This window comes from Anomaloglossus baeobatrachus, chromosome 5 (assembly GCF_048569485.1).
Source record: "Anomaloglossus baeobatrachus isolate aAnoBae1 chromosome 5, aAnoBae1.hap1, whole genome shotgun sequence".
Lineage (NCBI taxonomy): Eukaryota > Metazoa > Chordata > Amphibia > Anura > Aromobatidae > Anomaloglossus > Anomaloglossus baeobatrachus.
Genome location: NC_134357.1, coordinates 513080272 through 513102557, shown reverse-complemented (window position 1 = coordinate 513102557; position 22286 = coordinate 513080272). Strand labels below are relative to the sequence as shown.

Sequence of the window (22286 nt, the reverse complement as noted above, 5' to 3'; positions counted from 1 at the left end):
TACTCTTTTTCCCTTTTAAATGGTATAGGGATATATATGTGTGCCTTTCTTCTAATTAAAATGGTGGTGCTCGATATACAGTAGATGTATGTATAGTCTATAGATTAGATTATAACGCTGCTGTGTACCTGTACGCGCTTTACATACATTGGCATCACTGTCCCCATTGGGGCTCACAATCTAAGATCCCTATCTGTATGTCTTTGGAGTGTGGGAGGAAACCGGAGAACCCGGAGAAAACCCACACAAACACGGGGAGAACATACAAACTCCTTGAAGATGTTGTCTTTGGTGGGATTTGAACCCAAGACCCTAGCACTGCAAGACTACAGTGCTAACCACTGAGCCACCGTGCCGCTCATGTTGTATCTCTAAGGGTCCATGTATCTGTCTCAGATGATGTCCTGAATCATCTGATCAGTGACGCAGCAGCCGGGTTGGCGTCTGGGTGGTGCCATGGCAATGTGCGCGTCGTAAATGGTGCTGTGCTTTGATTGGACGCATCTGGTATTTAAACTTCCCTCTCCGGTCTTTGGCCATGCTCCCTGACGAAGGTCTCTTTGTAGCCGAAACACGTGTCGGGTGCTGGACCGTGGTGATCCTCTGCTATATGCTGCAACAAATTGTGCCTTGTCTGCTTAAGGTGCATATGTGTGTGCCTTAAGCGGGCTTTACACGCTACGATTTCGCTACAGCGATCTCGTTGGGGTCACGGATTTTGTGACGCACATCCGGCCGCTGTAACAATGTCGTAGCGTGTGACTCCTAGGAGCGATTTTGGATCGTTGCAAAAACATCCAAAATCGCTCCTCGTTGACATGGGGGTCCGCTGCCAGTTATCGCTGCTGTCGCAGGGGCGAAGTTGTTCCTCGTTCCTGCGGCAGTGCACATCGCTACATGTGACGCCGCAGGAACGAGGATCATCTCCTTACCTGCCTCCGGCCACAATGCGGAAGGAAGGAGGTGGGCGGGATGTTACGTCCCGCTCATCTCCGCCCCTCCGCTTTCATTGGGCGGCCGCTTAGTGACATCGCTGTGACGCCGAACGGACCGCCCCCTTAGAAAGGAGGCGGTACGCCGGTCACAGCGACGTCACTATGCAGGTAAGTATGTGTGATGGGGGTGCCAGATTTTGTGCACGACGGGCAGCGATATGCCCGTTTCGCACAAACGATGGGGGTGGGTCGCATGCTAGCGATATCGGGCCGGATATCTCAGCATGTTAAGCCACCCTTAATGGATTCCTATTATGGTTTCCATTACGGTATAATGAATGGCTAATTGGGCTTTGTGTTTATGACCATGGGGTTCGGTATATTGTGATCTTTGGTTTGAAAATGCCTTTAGTGACCCCTAGTGGTACAATATTGTAGTGTAGCACGAGCAGAATGGTTTATGGTTTATATTAGATGTGATCCCGGTATTAAGCATTTTTTTGATTTGAATAGATACATAGGTATGTTGCTAAACCAATTAATTTAATATATTATACATATTTTAATATTTTCCAATTCTAATAAAAATCTTTTGATATTGTAAACTATATGGGCATTTGGTCGTTTTTTTCTTTTCTGAATTACTTAGTTGTTTGCGATTTGCCCTGTGTGATTAGTCCCTACATGCCGTCATATGTGATAATTAGTGTACAATTATATTGGCTATGCGATAGAGATGCATGTTGTTTCACTGCAAACCTTTATTTACAGTCATCTATATGCAAAGTTCTAGAAAGACACTCACCACTGACTTGTTCAGGATTCTGCTCATTGAATTTAGAGACCAGACCGCCCCTCAGCCACCAATGGGCAAAAATAAGTCCAAAAAGAGAATTTGTCCGATAATTCCATAAAATCTTCAATTTATTATAAATTCATAAAATCCATATTAATGGTCAAGGGAGGTAGTCCAAGTTAACGCGTTTTGACCTGTTGTGGTCTTAGTCGTAACATGGTCTGCATTCACAGTAAAAGATTTAAAAATAAACCACTCCCATCACATGACATCATTAATTACACATTAACATAATTAATTACCTTCACTGTTCGTATTTTATACAATTCTAATAATACCTAAATTCATTAGTAAATGTACATTAAATCATTACAAAAATGTAAACCAAAAGGTATCCTGGTGTTAAAATGTAATATCCACAGCCCCTCTGCTTTCAGCAATGCTTTCCTCCAATCTCTTCCAGTCATCTATATCCTGTTGCAACCTTGGCCAACAAAAATGACGAGAAAGGAGGTCCGACGTTGCTTTACTACCTGGATGACCTATAAGTATGGTATTGTGATGTTTCCCAATTATTTTATGGTGCAAAATAAGTGGCACAAACAACCTTCTTAAAAGGCTGGAGGCCAGGACATCCCCCTGATCATCCAATACCTCCTCCTCCAGGTCTCAGCAGAAGGCCGAGATGACCACAAATGTCTTTAAAATAGGGATGGAATATCAATGAGCAGTTTGTGCAGCCAAACGCAGCGACTTCTGCAGCCAGACACCACAGGGCTGATAAACAACAGAAAGCGCTTAAGAAGTTTTTAGTTTTAAAATAAAAATTTAAATGTCCAAAAACTCTCCCTTTTTTGAGATCAGGCAGACCGTTCTCTCGAAAATCCAGGAGAGTGTCTGTAATTTCTTGGAATATATATATTTTTTTATTTCTCAAAAGTTTTATAAAATATAAAAAAAACCCCTTCAGATAACAATATTAAACTATTGTTTGTAAAATAATGACATGTAAATCTGATGTCAAGGCATTATAATGTTGTGGTTTCCTTATAACAAATGAACATTTTTTGAGTTATTAAAATCCCCAAGCATTCCACTTAAAGGGGTGGTTCACCCATATTTATTATTTGCTAAATCAATATTATATTGAGAAACAATGTTTCTCTCAAATACCTTATGTTGGCAATAGTGCCTGTGATAGGCGCTATTGCAGACCGCTGTTCCCCGCTCTGTGACCCCCGGCCACCGCGACCTCTGGGACCCGGTGATGTCACGTCAAGTTCCTAATCACGTGACATCACCGTAACTGGCCGCAGTCTTCCTGAGTCACTGGGTTGTGGGTGTTGTTTCACCGCTCATCACAGCCCAGTGTGCCAGCCCATCATCCCTCTGCTCCCTCCTCCCTCACAGCAAAGCGCTGCAAGCAGGAGACACGCTGGGCTGTGACGAGCGGTGAAACACCGCCCACAGCCCAGTGACTCAGGAAGACTGCGGCCGGCTGCGGTGATGTCATGTGATCAGGAACTTGACATGACATCATCAGATCCCTGAGGTCGCAGAGCCCGGGGGTCAGGCGATGGGGAACATCGGTCCGCAATAGCGCCTCTCACAGGCACTATTGCCAACATAAGTATTTGACAAAAACATTGTTTCTCAATATAATATCGATCTAGCAAATAATAAATATGGGTGAACCACTTCTTTAAGCACCTTGTTGATATGAGTCTGATGGGAATAACAATCAGTCAGTAAGGAAGAGACAAAGCAAACTCACTCTTTGGGGTGGGAGGAGGTAGAAGAGAAGACAACATACAAGAGGACTGAAAAGTTTTGGGACTGACACAGATTTTGGTTTTCACAAACTTTAATACTTTAGTTTTTTAGTGTCAATTTGCATCAACTCGGAATTGTAATGAAGGTGAATTGCAAAAAAACTCAATCATTCCTTGCTACTAAAATCAACTGAATCCCAAAAATCCAATATCCACATAATTCCAGCCCTGCTACAAAATTACCTGCTGACATAATTTCAATGATCTTCTCATTAAATTATTATCTCAGGATACATTGTTGCTTTAATATTGGGCTGATGATTGAAATCTTTGTTTTCTATTCTCTTACCCATATTGCCTCCAAGAAAACACATGCAATCATCGCTGATTTGCATTAAAAGGTTTTTATTGGCAAGGACATTGCTGCTTCTCAGATTGCCCCTAAATCAACCATTTATCAGATCATCAAGAACTTCAAAGAAAGAGGTTACATTTTTGTGGAGAAGACTTCAGGGTATGCAACAAAATTCAACAAGTGTCAGGGCTGTCTCCTAAAAAGGATTCAGCTACAGAATTCGTCCAACACCAGGGCAGAGCTTGTTCCGTTATAGCACCAGGCAGGTGTCAATGTATCTGTACGCACAGTAAAGGCCCCATTACACGCTACGATTTATCTGACGATATGTCATCGGAGTCAAGGTTTTCGTGATGCACTTCCGTCGTCGTTAGCGACGTCGTTGCGTGTGACACCCACGAGCGACTCCGAACGATCATAAATGTAGCAAAAATCGTTGATTGTTGACACGTAGTTCATTTTCAAAATATTGTTCGTCGTCTCGAGCGCAGCAGACATATTGCTAACTTTGACACCCTGCCAATGACGAACAACATCGTTAGTGCATCCATCATCAGCGACGCGGGCGTGTCGTTACGAGCAAGGCTCCACGCCTCCTCCGTTCTGATTGGTGTCACGCCAGGGTGTATGCTATGGACAATTCTATGCCTCTGTCGTTGCCGGAATCGTTGGGAGAAATTATGTGTGACGTTGTTCACACGACCGCCTTGGTGAAACAATATATCTCTGAACGATGTAGCGTCGTTTGTGAGATGTGTACGCGTGACCGCTACAAAACAACCTATGAGCGATCTCGGCAAATCGTAGCAACGATCTGGGCATGTCACATCGCTAGCGATATCGTTGTGTGTAAAGCGGCCTGAAGACAAAGACTTTTAGAGGATGGCCTGCTGCCAAGAAGCTCAGTAAAGAAGCCACTTCTCTAAAAGAAAGAGATATGACAGAGTGAAATTCTGCAGGAAGTACAGGGATTGGACGGCAGAGGACGGGGGAAAGTTATTTTCTCTCATGTACCTTCCTTCAGACTGTTTAGAATATCTGGAAGAATGATTGATTAGCCAGAGAAGAAAAGGTGAGCGCTATCATGAGCCCTGTGTCCTGCCAGCAGTAAAGTATCCTGGGACCATTCATGTGTGGGGGCTTTTCATCCATGGAGGGGCTCACTCACTATTTTGCCTTGAATAAAGAATGGGATCTAAACATCCTCAGGAGCAACTTCTCCCATCATCCAGGGGCAATGTCGTGATGAACAATGTTTTTTCCACCATGATGGAGACCATGTCACAAGGAAAAAGTAATAACTAAGTGGCTCAGAGAAAATAGACATTGGAATTTTGGCTCCATGGCAAGGGAAACTTCCTAGAGAACCAGGTCAATCTTCAAAAATCAGAAAGTCAAACAAAACACAAAATAAATGGTCATTTAAGCACTGATTAGGCAAGAACGGGTCATCATGAGTCAGAATGTGGCCTAGAAACAGATATTCAGCTGCCGGGAGGAATAGGGCTTTTTTGTTTTATAATTTTATTTCAACTAAATTACAGATTCAACAAACAATATGTTCTGCGCCCAGTAATGGGGAATCTCCACATCCCTCCACCTGCAGAGCCGCACACTGGATATAGGGTAGATGCTAGAGTGTACGGGCTCCTGCCAGGTATGACATAAGTTGTCATGTGATGGGGCATGTTCAAAATGCAGCCTGATGTTTCCAGACATTTCCATTCTTTCTCCAAGTCCAAGTGGGCATAGAGTTGATTATAATTGAAGCAGGGGGGGGGGGTGGGTGCTGGTGGTAAGACCACAGGAGGGGGGGTGCAGCGGAGGGGGCGAAGCCTGCATGATTATAGTGTACAAGAAGAAACATCGCCAAGCCCCCAACCAAGCCGGCCGCGCACAATAACCGGGCAGGAGCCCGTACATTCTAGACTCGACCCTAGATATATGGTTGCTCTGTGCTAAAAAAAAAAAAGCAAGTGATCATACATTATCTACCTCTATAACTATAGAACTATATATAGTTCTACCTCTGTACAAGTCACTAGTGCGACCGCACTTAGAATACTGTGTACAATTCTGGTCACCGATATATCAGAAGGACATAGCTGAACTGGAGAGGGTGCAGAGAAGAGCCACCAAGATTATTAGAGGAATGGGTGGGCTGCAATACCAAGACAGGTTATTAAACTTGGGGTTATTTAGTCTGGAAAAACGAAGGCTTAGGGGGGATCTAATCACAATGTATAAATATATGAGGGGACAGTACAGAGACCTTTCCAAAGATCTGTTTACATCTAGGCCTGCGACTGGAACACGGGGGCATCCGCTACGTCTTGAGGAAAGAAGGTTTAATCATAATCACAGACGAGGATTCTTTACTGTACGAGCAGTGAGACTATGGAACTCTCTGCCGCATGATGTTGTAATGAGTGATGCACTACTAACATTTAAGCAGAGCCTGGATGCCTTTCTTGAAAAATTTAATATTACCAGTTATGTGTATTAGATGTTATGACAGGGTATTGATCCAGGGAACTAGTCTGATTGCCGGATGTGGAGTCAGGAAGGAAATTTTTTCCCCATAGGAACTTGTTTGTCACATTAAGGTTTTGTTTTTTTTTTGCCTTCCTCTGGATCAACATGTTAGGCTACGGGTTGAACTAGATGGACTTAGAGTCTCCCTTCAACCTTAAAAACTATGATACTATGATACTATGATACTATGATCTAATTCTGATCTCCAGTGTATGCCTGCTCTGTGCTTACAGGACCTGTGATGATGTCATATGGAGGGGAGGAGTCAGGGGTCACATGATCAGCTTCTCTGTGTCCGCAGGATCTTGTGTCATCGCAGGTCCCATAAGCACAGAGCAGCCATATATCCAGTGTGCGGCTCTGCAGGAGGAGGTATGTGGAGAGTGCATTAACCCCCTCAGTGCTGCGCTCACACTCCAGGAGACAGAACGTGTTCCCGTCTGTGCGGCTCTATCAGGATCTGTCTGTATGGGATTAGATGGGGTCACTTCCCTCCTGACGCCGCTCGCTGCTCTGTTACTGTACAGTCTCCATTATGGCCGTCGCCCGCTCCATGTTGTCACTATCAGGAGATATTAATGTTCTAACATTATCTGTTACTGACAGCCCCGGTTCTGCCGTCCGATCTCTGTAGATGTTCCTGCACTTTATAACTTTTTGTTTTGTTTTGCCCAGGACTGGATGTAGGGATCATGTGAAGCCGGTAACAGCTCCAAAGATTTCTTACATGGGATCTTTCTGATGTTACATCGTCATCTTCTCCCCATTCAGGTCCCTACAATATCGGATCCTCTCAGATCTTCTATAGAAGAGAATTCTCCTGATTGACCCATCAAGGATGGATAGGGACAGGGACAAGATGGCGGAGAGGATATTACACCTCACCCTAGAGATCCTCTTCCGGCTTACTGGAGAGGTGAGAGATTCTGATGACGTCACATTACATCATTCTTATCTATGGGAATAACAGATGGACAGAACTGGAGAGGTGAGGACTCTGGAAATGTCTGTAGTGAGGTTTATTACTGTGTCTCTCCATATCCAGGATTACACAGTAGTGAAGAAGACCTCTAGTGAGCGCTGTCAGGACCCTGTGTCTGAGGGATGGGGAAGACCCCTGAGCCCAATCACGGGGCCTCCACCTCACCCCCCGATACATGAGGACATCAATGACCAGAAGATCCTAGAACTCACCTACAAGATGATTGAGCTGCTGACTGGCGAGGTGACACTGCTGGGAATGCTGGGACATTATACAGTAACGCTATGAAGGGATCGGGGGATGACTGTATCATTGTATGTGTCAGGTTCCTATAAGGTGTCAGGATGTCACCGTCTATTTCTCCATGGAGGAGTGGGATTATTTAGAAGGACACAAAGATTTGTACAAGGACGTCATGATGGAGGTTCCCCAGCCCCTCACACCACCAGGTAATAGACAGGGCTAAATACACACAGCCTATAATTATCTGTATGTAAAGAATGAATTCAGTCCCTGTATGTGTTTCCTCCAGTTCTATCCAGTGAGAGGACAACACCAGAGAGATGTCCCCGTCCTCTTCTTCCACAGGACTGTAAACAAGAAAATCCCGATGTTCCTCAGGATGATCAGGTAGATGGAGAAAAGGTGTCATGAAATCTCCCTATGATGTGTAGACGGCTCTGAAGGTCTTGTGTGCTCAATCTTGTTGTATCCCCCAGTATTATACACAGAATGGCCAATTTATTAGAGACACTGATGTGAAACCTATTACACACATGCAAGTGTAGTGCAGCGTATAATGAAGCGACCAATGTTCAGAATATGAGGATTGAACAATCTGACTTCAAACATGGTCACTGGTGCTAGATTAGCCAGGACCAGTATTGCAAACATTGCCAACTTAGTCAGGTTTGTACATGTAGTGATGGCAAAAGTATACTAAGAATGGTGTAATCATAAAATCCCCAGTGATATTGGATCCTGTGGATGTAAACATCTCATCATTTAGGTATCTGCAGCTGAATACAATGATGGTGATCATCTAATGTATTAGAATGCAGTCATCGTTCCTTAGCATAGATGGGCTATAGCAGACAATGACAAGTTCCATTGTCATTGCTGGCAGGAACATGACTTGTCAATCAAATCTTCTGTTTCCAGCAGAGGCACATATTTAACAGTTTTATACAGTGGCAGATAACTTATACAATAACCAGCAGTTACAGTCATTAGTATTCTTTGATGCTCCATCTTTCCTGACTCCTTTTCCATGCTGTCCTCTCTGTGTACCATACGTGCCTTGTCTTTGCTATCTAGACCTTTTTAGCCTCCATGTCCATGTTGCATGTAGCCTTTGTCCTTGCTCTCTCAGGGCATCCAATAACTGATAGCTACTTTTCTGGACTTTCAGCTCAGACCAACTAGAGTTGCTTTTTTTTCCTCCTTACCAGATCTCTGACCTGGCCCCAAGTCTTACCAGCTATACTCCAGTATTTCGGCCACTTACAAGTTTCATGGTCAGTTTAGAAGCACAATGTCCTCATCAGGGCCGCCATCAGGGCATTACAACTGTGACTCTTGAAAGGGGCCCCGTGAGCAGAAGCCAGGAGGGGTGCCCGGCCGCTGACAGCCCAGGCCCCTCCCCTTTTATTCCTCTGCTCACCAGGCCCCAGGGGGCGGGCCCGCCATCAGGACAATGAGGGGGGCTCGGGTCGCTCATAGAGAGCTACTCTGTACTGATTTATGTTATCGGTGCAGAGCGGGACAGGAAATGTACTGGACTAGAACAGAGGCTGAGGTAAAGGACCTGTCAGGTCATCTGACTAATCATGTGCCTGATCACATGACCACTGAACTGGCAGGTCCTGTAGCTGTTCAGCTGCTGCAGCCTCCGTACAGGTCCCTCTGGCTCCTCTCCTACTCTGCACCGATCATGAGTTACAAGATGTGGTAATGTATAATGTGTTTAACTGTGCATGTAGTCTGTCTCTCTCTGTCTGGATGTCTCTGTCTGTCTCTCTTTCCCTGTCAGTCTGTCTCTCTCATTCCCTGTCAGTCTGTCTGTCTCTTTCTCTTTCAGTCTGTCTGTCTCTTTCCCTTACAGTCTGTCTCTTTCACTGTCAGTCTGTCTCTTTCCTTGTCTCTGTCTGTCTCTATCTGTCTCACCACAGAAATCACAGTACCTCACACATAAGCTTCTTACGCTAACAATGTCCTTTGTTGCCTATAACAACCAATCACAGCTCCTATTAAGGACATGTAGCTCTCAGCTCCATTGACTTTAATGTAAGGAGGTGTTTTGGCGAATAACTGTAAAGCGCGGGGTTAAATTTTCCCCTCAAATCATAGTCTATGACGATCCTTGAGTCACATGAGGCGTCTTCAAAATATCGTGATTGTAAATGAAACGGTTCAGATTCCTTTAGCGGACATACACACATACATGCATACATATATACACACATACATGCATACATACACACACACACATACATGCACACACATACAGTACATACATGCATACATACATATATATACACATACACTCAGCTTTATATATTAGATATACGCATATGGCTGACGATTCTGTCTGGGGCACGTCATATTGATGACCCAAAAAACGGTGCATGCAGCTTTTTTCAGGCTGTCAAAATGACGACTAGCGGTTAATGTTTGTTGAGAACTGTTTGCAGAATTGGAGATTTTTGCAAGACTGATGGTGGGACTGTGGAAGGTTCGAGGTAAATATACAACGGAGGATCTCAGCTCACCCCGGTAAATGCATCACCTGGGTCCTTTCTCTGGGGGACGGTGCAAGGAGGGCAGCTCTGTGTTCAAAGAGGCAAAGTCAGGCAATAGAAAAACGTTGTTTCCAGCATCACGTCCAAGAAATAAGGTCAAAAAACAATTTTATTCCATAACTTACTTGTGCAAACCTAGCATGATATATCTAAGACTAAAGGGGGCTTTACACGCAGCGACATCGCTAGTGATCTCGTTAACGATGTGACACGCCCAGATCGTTGTTACGATTTGCCGAGATCGCTCATAGGTCGTTTTGTAGCGGTCACGCGTACACATCTCACAAACGACGCTACATCGTTCAGTGATATACTGTTTGACCAAGGCGGTCGTGTGGATGTTGTTCGTCGTTGGCAGGGTGTCAAACGTAGCAATATGTCTGCTGCGTTCCAAACGACGAACAATATTTTGAAACTGAACGATGTGTCAACGATTTTCACCCAATTGCGATCGTTCAGAGTCGCACGTAGGTGTCACATGCAACGACCGATAACGATGACGGAAGTGCGTCACGAAAACCGTGACCCCGACGACATATCGTCAGATAAATCGTAGTGTGTAAAGCGGCCTTTAGAACCTCTCTTAGGATTGAGACACGTAAGACATTGTATTATTCTTTGTGAGCGTCCATCCAACCTAGTGTTGGTTTTAACCTTATGGAATAAAATTGGTTTTTAACCTTATTTCTTGGACGTGATGCTGGAAACAACTTTTTTTTATTGCCGAAGGTTCAAGGGGTAGAGGCGGAGCTGTGGTGGAGTCTGAAGGGGGCCCCAAAATGTTAGTAGTATGGGGACCTGAAATTTCTGGTGGCAGCCCTTGTCCTCATTCTTCCTTATCACACATAGCCTGGTCCGGCCTTCTCTTTGCTTTTCAGTCTCTCACTTCCACTCTCAATCTCCAACTAAATACTTACAATAACAAAGATTTCCACAATGCAATCCAGCATTTCCTTTAAAATATTACAATAAATCTTCATTTCTTATCCAATAAAATAAGATACAGACAGACAAAGTGAGGTAGGAAAAAACCTACATGTGTTGAACTCATAGATTAATGTGAATTTACAAAGTGCGAACATTTAAAAGCAGTGATTATAGGAAACCTCAACTCTCTTTATAGCAGGGGTGGGGAACCTTTTTGCTGCCGGGGGCCATTTGGAAATTTCTGCCAACCTTCGGGGGCCGCACAAAATTATCAATGTGAAAATGAACCAACTATATTTGGTCAAACAGTTAATTAACTCACCCCTATTGTGGTGGCCGGAGCGGCTTCTCTTTGGTGCGGCTGTGATGTTCGGTGATACTTATGTTGCTTCTATCTTTTCCAGGTTTGTCTCGGTCTGGAGCGCAGGCAACTCTTTGTGATAATAAGATTGGTAGACTATATACATCACACAACAGACACAGGGACTGGAGTATATAAATCACAGGACACATACATCACTGAAGGGGCTGTTGGCATATACATCACATAGGAGACGCAGGGACTGCTGTATATACATCACATAGGAGACGCTGGGTCTGCTGTATATACATCACATAGGAGACGCTGGGACTGCTGTATATACATCACAAGAGACACCTACATCACAGAAGACACTGGGGGCACATACATCACACAAGGGGCTGGGGACATGTATATGCTCCCTCCCGTGATGTATATGCTTTCAGCCCCTCCTGTGAGGTATATGCCCCCAGCCACTCCTGAGAGGTATATGCCCCAGCCCCTCCTGAGAGGTATATGCCCCCAGCCCCTCCTGTGATATGTACAGCCCCAGCATCTCCAATGTGATGTATATACCCCAGTGTGTGATGTATATATCACAGGAGGGGTTGGGGCATACACATCACAGGAGACACTGAGGCATATCCATGACAGGAGGGGCTGGGACATATACATAACAGGAGATGCTGGGGAACACACATTATTAGGTCACAGGGAGGCATAAGCATTGCTGTGGGGCACACACATCACTAGGGCGGCACAGAGAGCACTAGGGGGGCACGGACATCACTAGGTGGGCACAGGCATCACTAAGGGGGGGGCACACAGACATCACTAAGGGGGGCACAGAGACATCACTAAGGGGGGGCACAGAGACATCACTAAGGGGGGGGCACACAGACATCACTAAGGGGGGGCATCCAGACATCACTAAGGGGGGGGCACACAGACATCACTAAGGAGGGGGCACACAGACTTCACTAAGGAGGGGGGCACACAGACTTCACTAAGGAGGGGGGCACACAGACATCACTAAGGAGGGGGGCACACAGACATCACTAAGGGGGGGAAGGGGCACACAGACATCACTAGGAGGAGACTGGGAGGCACAGACAGAATTTGCAGAGCACAGACTTCACTAGGGGGTACACTGCACTTGGGGTGGTAAGGAGCACTGGAGAGAACTCAACAGTGGGGGTGATCCACATCGCTGGGGAGTCTGCACACAGCACTGCAGGGGGCATGCTGCACCGGACAAGAAGGGGCAGAGAGCGGGCAGCACACAGCACGTGGAGCTGCACCGGAGAAGGGGCAGAGAGCGGGCAGCAAACAGCACATGGAGCTGCACGCTGCACCGGAGAAGAGGCAGAAAGCGGGCGGCACACAGCGCCGGGGAGCGGCAGCACACAGGACGTGGAGCTGCACGCTGCACCAGACAAGAAGGGGCAGAGAGCGGGCAGCACATAGCACGTGGAGCTGCACCGGAGAAGGGGCAGAGAGCGGGCAGCAAACAGCACATGGAGCTGCACGCTGCACCGGAGAAGAGGCAGAAAGCGGGCGGCACACAGCGCCGGGGAGCAGCAGCACACAGGACGTGTAGCTGCACGCTGCACCAGACAAGAAGGGGCAGAGAGCGGGCAGCACACAGCACATGGAGCTGCACTGGAGAAGGGGCAGAGAGCGGGCAGCAAACAGCACATGGAGCTGCACGCTGCACCAGAGAAGAGGCAGAAAGCGGATGGCACACAGCGCCGGGGAGCGGCAGCACACAGGACGTGGAGCTGAACGCTGCACCAGACAAGAAGGGGCAGACAGCGGGCAGCACACAGCACGTGGAGCTGCACCGGAGAAGGGGCAGAGAGCGGGCAGCAAACAGCACATGGAGCTACACGCTGCACCGGAGAAGAGGCAGAAAGCGGGCGGCACACAGCGCCGGGGAGCGGCAGCACACAGGACGTGGAGCTGCACGCTGCACCGGAGAAGGGGCAGAGAGCGGGCAGCACACAGCACGTGGAGCTGCACCGGAGAAGGGGCAGAGAGCGGGCAGCAAACAGCACATGGAGCTGCACGCTGCACCGGAGAAGAGGCAGAAAGCGGGCGGCGCACAGCACGTGGAGCTGCAACGGAGAAGGGGCAGGGAGCGACAGCACTGATTGAGGCACGCTGCACAGGAGAAGGGGTGTAGAGCGGGCGGCACAATGCAGGAAACGATGAAGCTGCTGTGGGACTAAACCCGCCCACAAAGTCTGTGCTGAGCATGCTGGCACCTGCCAGGGAAAGAGCTCATTGGTGCGCGCTAGCAGTGCCTGTGAAGCCTTAAAGGGCCGGCGCCCGATAAGATCACAGCAGTGGCCGAGCACTGCCACCCCCGGGAATCTGCCCGGGGGCCGCATAAAAGGTCTCGGCGGGCCGCATGCGGCCCGCGGGCCGGAGGTTCCCCACCCCTGCTTTATAGGCTCCTAAACTTTTTTCAGGTCTTGTATGTGTCACGCTAGTGACTCGCTTGTGGGCTTCGCCCTACTTAATGCAGTAAAGCTCCTCACTGAGTCTGACCTTCTCTCTGAGGTGTCTGTAGCAGCTCGTACAGCTCTACTGCATTCGCCTGTTGCTGATGAGTCTCCACCTGGCTATAGGGTGGAGTGGTTAGACTTTTCAGGAATTCTATTCACTGTGTCTTGTAGAGTTCTGTTCCATGGTGTCATGCCGGCCTGCAGGTGTTATATTAGACATCTCCTCTATGTATGAGTATAGTTTTTTGTCAGTTCCTCTCTTATGCGCTGACTGCCTGCATTCCTGCTTGACTTTCCTGGTACCAACCCAACTTTATCTTGACTTCTCCTCTCCTGATCTGGGCAACCTGCCCTGACATTCAACTCTGATAGCATTGTACCTGCTCCTTGACACGCAGATCGGATGTTGTAGGCTTGGGGGCTGCCCTGGAGTAGTACCTGGTGACTACCAGCATCTCAAGCGTATAGTCCTCATCAGAGGCACTAGTGAAGACCTGTAGTCATCTAGTTACCCTGATCCAGGGTGAGCCCATCCAGTGCTGCACTGGGCCCACACCCACCGCTGTTATAGTATCTTTATCATATTTCTAACAACATTAATACAAAAATACAAAAAAAGTAAGTATTTTTTACAAAAACTAATATATAATAAATATTTTGTAAAAAAAAAAAAGTATGCATGTTTTTTTTTTAATAAAAATGCTGTTGGAAATATGATCATTCAGAAGTGATAAATAGGTTTGTGGTTTTCTTCGATAATTGCTTTTAAATGTTTGCAGTTTGTGAATTCACATTATTTTATGAATAATATCTTGTAAAGCTTGAAACGCGTATGTTAGTTTTCCTAATCCACTATGGCGTCTGTAGGTCATTTTATTGGATATGAAAGAAAGATATTTTTTTCTTATTGTTTAAAAGGAATTGATGTATTTTGTTGTAGAACTTTCATATTATTGTACGATTTCCTATCTAATCTGAAGTTTTCTCCACTCCGACTTATTAAACACAACTGAAACAATGTCGGAATATACTGTCGGGTAGGCTCTACTAAATAAATATTTAATTTTTGATCTCTTAACAATGGTTCATTTATAGAACAAACCTCTTCCCTTCTTCCAGATTTTTTACATATCTAATATCACTTCTCAAGCGCTAAAACAGAGAAGTAAATGTTTCTACAACCTCTCTCTACGGAGCCACACATAGAAAATGGGCACTACAACCACAGTCTATTGAATATACAGATCAAGCTGATCATAGACATTAGATGTTGTCTGGATCTTCTCACAACTTTCTAGTTATGGAGACTGCTGGTCACAATTAGGAGGTGACAGGTTGGATTATAGAGGAGACCTGCAGCTCTGTGATATCTACTGCTGTCAGTTTTGATTGTCATGTTCAATTATGATCTTTTCTGTTCTTCTAAATAATTTCACGTGACTCCTCCATCTGTCTGTGACTTTTACAATATTTGTTTCAGGGTGAAGATCTAACCCATATTAATACTACAAAGACATATGTGAGGGGTGATGAGCTGTGTAAAGAGGAGATTCCTACAGATAACCGCACAGGTGAGTAGTGACCACTAAATGTAAAGAAGTCAAAGATTCTATTCCGTCCCTGGCTTCTATAATAACTTTTACATGTTGGAATATTTGTGACCGCAAAAAATCGATGTCGGAATTTTGTCCGTCTGGACCCCACAAAACGATTCCCCTTTCCAGATATTGAGATAGCCAAAATTTGAGCTCGATCAAACGACGTTAACCCGTGCCGCTCGTCGCTCAAAGTTTGAAAAAATCCAAATTTTTGGCCAAAAAGCTGACATATGGAGCCATAACTCCAGAACGGTAAATAATAAAAACACACTTAATATCTCAAAAGAAAGCTAATGTTGTTCTTCAAAATTTATATTTTATACATAATTGTTGTTATTTTAAGTCAAACTGAGTTACAACAGCTTTTAGCCCCAAGAATGTGACCTGGTACCACTAGGAGCATGCTTCGTATATTTTGTTAAGTGATAAATTTTGGGTTTTTTTTAGTATATTTTTGAGTTTAAAGTAAAAATATAACAAAAAAAACAAGTAATACTGATAAGTCTAATGACATTTTTTATTTTAAAATATAAAAATGATGTATATAATACATACAAAACAGATACAGAAAAGATACAGACGTAGTACCTACATGAGTTGATAATTTTACATAGTTATCTAATCTATTCTAGAGCTTTTGTTAAAGTAGTTTTTGAAAAGTCAGAATATAATGCTCGGCATTTGCTTACAGCTTGCAGGACATATTGCTTTTGTTCTTCACCTTTTGTCAGAAGGTCGTTAAAGTCGGTTATTAATTTAACACCACGCTCAGCCATATCATTAACTACTTTTAATGTTTTGACAATTTTCAATCCTTCTTGGAAGTCATTATTTTGAGGCCAGGTGTTTGGATTTTGTCTTAGGAAATCTGTTTTTATATTAAATCGGTCAAAGAATGTAAATGTTTCTTTGGTAAGTAAATTTACCAATCGTCCATCAACTACCTCTTTTAATTTTTCTTTCCTAACTTTTGGATTTACAACCCTAGCGTGCTCTGATGGTTCATCTGTGCTACTGAGCAATTTATTAGCCATTAACAACTTTTCATCGTCTGTTATGGTGGGATCAAAAAACGATAATCCCACCAACTCTGCATTCAAATACCACAAATGGTTCAAAAATTTGGTCAGGGCTATTTCTGCAATGTCGTTGTCAGATTCTTTATAGTCTAACAGACTATGCAAAATACCTAAATCTTGCTTTGGCGCAAGATGAGCTTTTGGAGCATTGAACCAAGCTTTCCAATAAATTTTAACTAGGAAAACAGAAATGGCACGCACAGAACTTTCTTCTTCTTTAGACATCTTAAATTGATGACGAAAAATGAACATTTTTAAGCAGTAAATAGCCTTTGCCATCCACCTAGCGTGATGAATGGCTCCTGGAGTTCTAAAACCCACAGCATTGCCGTCTAGTGATCCAACAAATACGAGAACCAACTGCAACAGCTCCTTGTAGTCATCTCTGGGGTGGCTCTCAGTTAGTTTGGTCTCGAATTCAGCAGTAACATTTGCAATTACTTCTGGAGTTAGCTGCTTTTGTATTAGATTGTCACTGATACCTGTGTTGTATTTTCCTTTGTCTATCTTGGGCCACGCAGTGAGGAATCTTTTGAAAATGTCTGGATGAGGTCCAGTGGTTGATCTCTAAAATAGAAATTACATTCACCCTGTGTGTAACATATAAATTTTGAAGAACAACATTAGCTTTCTTTTGAGATATTAAGCGTGTTTTTATTATTTACCGTTCTGGAGTTATGGCTCCATATGTCAGCTTTTTGGCCAAAAATTTGGATTTTTTCAAACTTTGAGCAACAAGCGGCACGGGTTAACGTCGTTTGATCGAGCTCAAATTTTGGCTATCTCAATATCTGGAAAGGGGAATCGTTTTGTGGGGTCCAGACGAACAAGATTCCAACATTTCCCCCCCCCCCATGAGATCCGGTCACCCTAGTATTCACATGTGGACTTCCTATCACTAAGCATGTGACTTAGGAACTTAATTGTAATTGTTTACATCAGAAATTTTTAGGGGCTTGATAAGGGTGAATACAATTGCACACAACAATTTTTTATTTATTTTATCACATAATTGTAATTTTTTTGCTTATATTTTTCTCACTTCATTTCCCAACTTAGAGAATTTAGTATTGGTGCATCACAGAAATCGGTTTACAAAAATATTTAAACACAATGTAACAAAATAGGTAAAAAGCCAAGGGGTGAATACTTTCACAAAGCACTGTATATGTGTGTGCATTTTCTCCATTTGTACATGCTTGTGTGCTATGTATGTCACATACTTTGTGTATGTAGCATCCATTTATGAACCCTGAATGCACATATAAGAGTTCAGAGGTGTTAACATGTCGGCAATCACCCAACGATCTAGCAAAATTATTATTATTATTTATTTTTATAGCGCCATTTATTCCATGGCGCTTTACAGTGAAGGAGGGTATACAGTGCCTACAAGTAGTATTCAACCCCCTGCAGATTTAGCAGGTTTACACATTCGGAATTAACTTGGCATTGTGACATTTGGACTGTAGATCAGCCTGGAAGTGTGAAATGCACTGCAGCAAAAAAGAATGTTATTTCTTTTTTTATTTTTTTTTAAATTGTGAAAAGTTTATTCAGAGGGTCATTTATTATTCAACCCCTCAAACCACAAGAATTCTGTTTGGTTCCCCTAAAGTATTAAGAAGTATTTCAGGCACAAAGAACAATGAGCTTCACATGTTTGGATTAATTATCTCTTTTTCCAGCCTTTTCTGACTAATTAAGACCCTCCCCAAACTTGTGAACAGCACTCATACTTGGTCAACATGGGAAAGACAAAGGCGCATTCCAAGGCCATCAGAGACAAGATCGTGGAGGGTCACAAGGCTGGCAAGGGGTACAAAACCCTATCCAAGGAGTTGGGCCTACCTGTCTCCACTGTTGGGAGCATTATCCGGAAGTGGAAGGCTTATGGAACTACTGTTAGCCTTCCACGGCCTGGACAGCCTTTGAAAGTTTCCACCCGTGCCGAGGCCAGGCTTGTCCGAAGAGTCAAGGCTAACCCAAGCACAACAAGGAAGGAGCTCCGGGAAGATCTCATGGCAGTGGGGACATTGGTTTCAGTCAATACCATAAGTAACGTACTCCACCGCAATGGTCTCCGTTCCAGACGAGCCCGTAAGGTACCTTTACTTTCAAAGCGTCATGTCAAGGCTCGTCTACAGTTTGCTCATGATCACTTGGAGGACTCTGAGACAGACTGGTTCAAGGTTCTCTGGTCTGATGAGACCAAGATCGAGATCTTTGGTGCCAACCACACACGTGACGTTTGGAGACTGGATGGCACTGCATACGACCCCAAGAATACCATCCCTACAGTCAAGCATGATGGTGGCAGCATCATAATGTGGGGCTGTTTCTCAGCCAAGGGGCCTGGCCATCTGGTCCGCATCCATGGGAAGATGGATAGCACGGCCTACCTGGAGATTTTGGCCAAGAACCTCCGCTCCTCCATCAAGGATCTTAAGATGGGTCGTCATTTCATCTTCCAACAAGACAACGACCCAAAGCACACAGCCAAGAAAACCAAGGCCTGGTTCAAGAGGGAAAAAATCAAGGTGTTGCAGTGGCCTAGTCAGTCTCCTGACCTTAACCCAATTGAAAACTTGTGGAAGGAGCTCAAGATTAAAGTCCACATGAGACACCCAAAGAACCTAGATAACTTGGAGAAGATCTGCATGGAGGAGTGGGCCAAGATAACTCCAGAGACCTGTGCCGGTCTGATCAGGTCTTATAAAAGACGATTATTACCTGTAATTGCAAACAAGGGTTATTCCACAAAATATTAAACCTAGGGGTTGAATAATAATTGACCCACAATTTTATGTTGAAAATTTATTAAAATTTAACTGAGCAACATAACTTGTTGGTTTGTAAGATTTATGCATCTGTTAATAAATCCTGCTCTTGTTTGAAGTTTGCAGGCTCTAACCTATTTGCATCTTATCAAACCTGCTAAATCTGCAGGGGGTTGAATACTACTTGTAGGCACTGTACATACAACAATCATTAACAGTACAAAACAGACTGCTGCGTATTCATTGTGTGATTGGATTGTTAATGGCGGGACGAAAAACAAAAATCATTGTTCTCAGCAGCAACATCTCCAGATGCAGACTACAGATGTGTTGCTGATAATATACTATATGAAAATAGATTGATGTATTAATGATTGTTCTGTGCCCATCATACTTAGTCCGCATGTGTAAAGAGGGTAGGAAATAAATGCCAAGCGACTTCAATGTAATTCCAATGGAGTGTTATTTTAAAATAATAAAATTAGGTTTTGTTCTTGGCAGATGATTGTATCAGGAGCTCGGAAAGACATCAGATACTCCCAGATTTTGCAACACATACATGTGAAGAACATATAATTATACCACATACACCTGAAGCCAAAGTCTTTTCTTCTGCTTCATCAAAGACAAATCTGCAAAATAAAAATCACAAAAAAGCTGTTGAACATAAAATAGCTTATAGAGGAGAGAAATCACTTTTATGTTTAGAATGTGGTAAATGTTTTTCAACAAAATGTGAAATTGTTCAACATCAGAGAATTCACACAGAAGAGGATCCATTTTCTTGTTCAGAATGTGGGAAATGTTTTTCTACTGAATCAAATCTTGTTCAACATCAGAGAATTCAGACAGAGGAGGAGCCATTTTTATGTTCAGAATGTGGGAAATGTTTTTCAATGAAAAGTGATATTGTTAAACATCAGAGAATTCACACAGGGGAGAAGCCATTTTCATGTTCCGATTGTGCAAAATCTTTTTCTAGGAAACCTAATCTTGTTTCACATCAAAGAATTCACACAGGGGAGAAACCATTTTTATGTTTAGAATGTGGAAAATATTTTTCAACAAAAGGTGAACATGTTCAACATCAGAGAATTCACACAGGAGAGGATCCATTTTCATGTTTAGAATGTGGAAAATGTTTTTCTACTAAATCAAATCTTGTTCAACATCAGAAACTTCACACAGGGGAGAAGCCATTTTCTTGTTTAGAATGTGGTAAATGTTTTTTTACTAAATCAAATCTTATTCAACATCAGAAACGTCACACAGGGGAGAAGCCATTTTCATGTTCAGAATGTGGGAAATGTTTTTCAACGAAAAGTGAAATTGTTAAACATCAGAGAATTCACACAGGGGAGAAGCCATTTTCTTGTTCTGAATGTGGGATATGTTTTTCTAGAAAACCTGATCTTGCTTCACATCAGAGAATTCACACAGGGGAGAAACCATTTTCTTGTTTAGAATGTGGGAAATGTTTTTCTACTAAATCAAATCTGGTTCAACATCAAAAAAATCATACAGGGGAGAAGCCATTTTCATGTTCAGAATGTGGAAAATGTTTTTCAACGAAAGCTGAAATTGTTAAACATCAGAGAATTCACACAGGGGAGAAGCCATTTTCTTGTTCAGAATGTGGGAAATGTTTTTCTACTAAATCACATCTTGTTCAGCATCAGAAAATTCACACCGGGGAGAAGCCATTTTCGTGTTCAAAATGTGGGAAATGTTTTATACAAAAATCACATCTTGCTAAGCATCATCTGAGTCACATAGAGAAAACAAGGAGTTTTCATGCTATGAATGAGGAAAATATTTTAAACAAAAGTCAGTTTTAATGTTGCATTCAAGAATTGGGACAGGGAAAATGCCATATTCATGTGTGGAAAATGTGATACAGAGAAATACTGTCTCGACTCGTTAGACATCTCATATCGCACATAGAGCAGAACCCATTTTCATGGTCAGAATGTCTAAATTGTTTTACAGAGTTATCATATCTTATACATCAGAAAATGCAGACAAATTGTGAGAAATGTTTTAGTCAGAAAACAAATCTTTTTATACATCAAAGAACGCACATAGGGAAGTTGCCATTTTCTTTTTATACTTGCAATTTTTTACATTGTAAATAAAACAAGTTATAGTAAAAAAAAGTGTTTACAAAGAAAGGGAACACAATTTAGGGCCCTAAATTAATAATCGGAAATGTATAAAATCACCAATGACCATTTGTATTTAAAAATAAATTAGTATCCAAATAATACACCTCTATGTGAACAATGTATATTGTGTATTTTACATTTGTATAACTGCAGCTTAAAAAGATTGTTGGTGACTAGAGATGAGCGAACCTGAGGTTCAATTTTGGAACTGAACACCAACTTAAAAAAAAAATCAAGGTCCGGGGTTCGGATGTGTTACATGTGAACTTTACTCACGCGGCTCACACCCACAGCAGAGGGTCATTAGCATATTGGTTCCGATGCTCTCGCATCTGAAGCTATGCGCAAGTGGAACCGAGCCCTAAATCCCATTGAGAATCTGTGACAAACCTTGAAAATTGCTGGTCACAGACGTCTCCATCCAGTCTCACTAAGCGAGAGCTATTTTGCAAAGAAAAATAGGTAAACAAAATTCAACCTCTAGATGTATCAAGCTGGTAGAGTTATACTCGAAAAGACTTACAGCAGTAATGGCAGCCAATGGTGGTCCTACAAAGTATTCACTCACATGGATTGAATAGAAATTATCAGCACAATTATCAGATTTATATTTTCATTATATATATTTTTTTAAACTCGTTTTATTGAAGGTTAAGTATGGCATTACATCAAAGATCAAATCAACAGTTTGTACAGTCAGGATATGGGAAATATTGATTAATATCTAGAGTGATAAAACATCCATAATCA

The 22286-nt window shown here is 43.2% G+C and overlaps 1 protein-coding gene across 1 annotated transcript; it reads left to right on the top strand.

The window, feature by feature from the left end:
• Positions 1 to 6727: 6727 nt before the first annotated feature.
• Positions 6728 to 22208, top strand: LOC142312016 (uncharacterized). Its single transcript, XM_075350887.1, has 7 exons — positions 6728 to 6765; positions 7165 to 7309; positions 7439 to 7618; positions 7701 to 7824; positions 7908 to 8005; positions 15395 to 15485; positions 19873 to 22208. The coding sequence occupies exons 2-7, from the start codon at positions 7232 to 7234 to the stop codon at positions 21207 to 21209; spliced, it is 1908 nt and encodes a 635-aa protein (XP_075207002.1). The 5' UTR covers positions 6728 to 6765; positions 7165 to 7231; the 3' UTR covers positions 21210 to 22208.
• Positions 22209 to 22286: the final 78 nt, after the last annotated feature.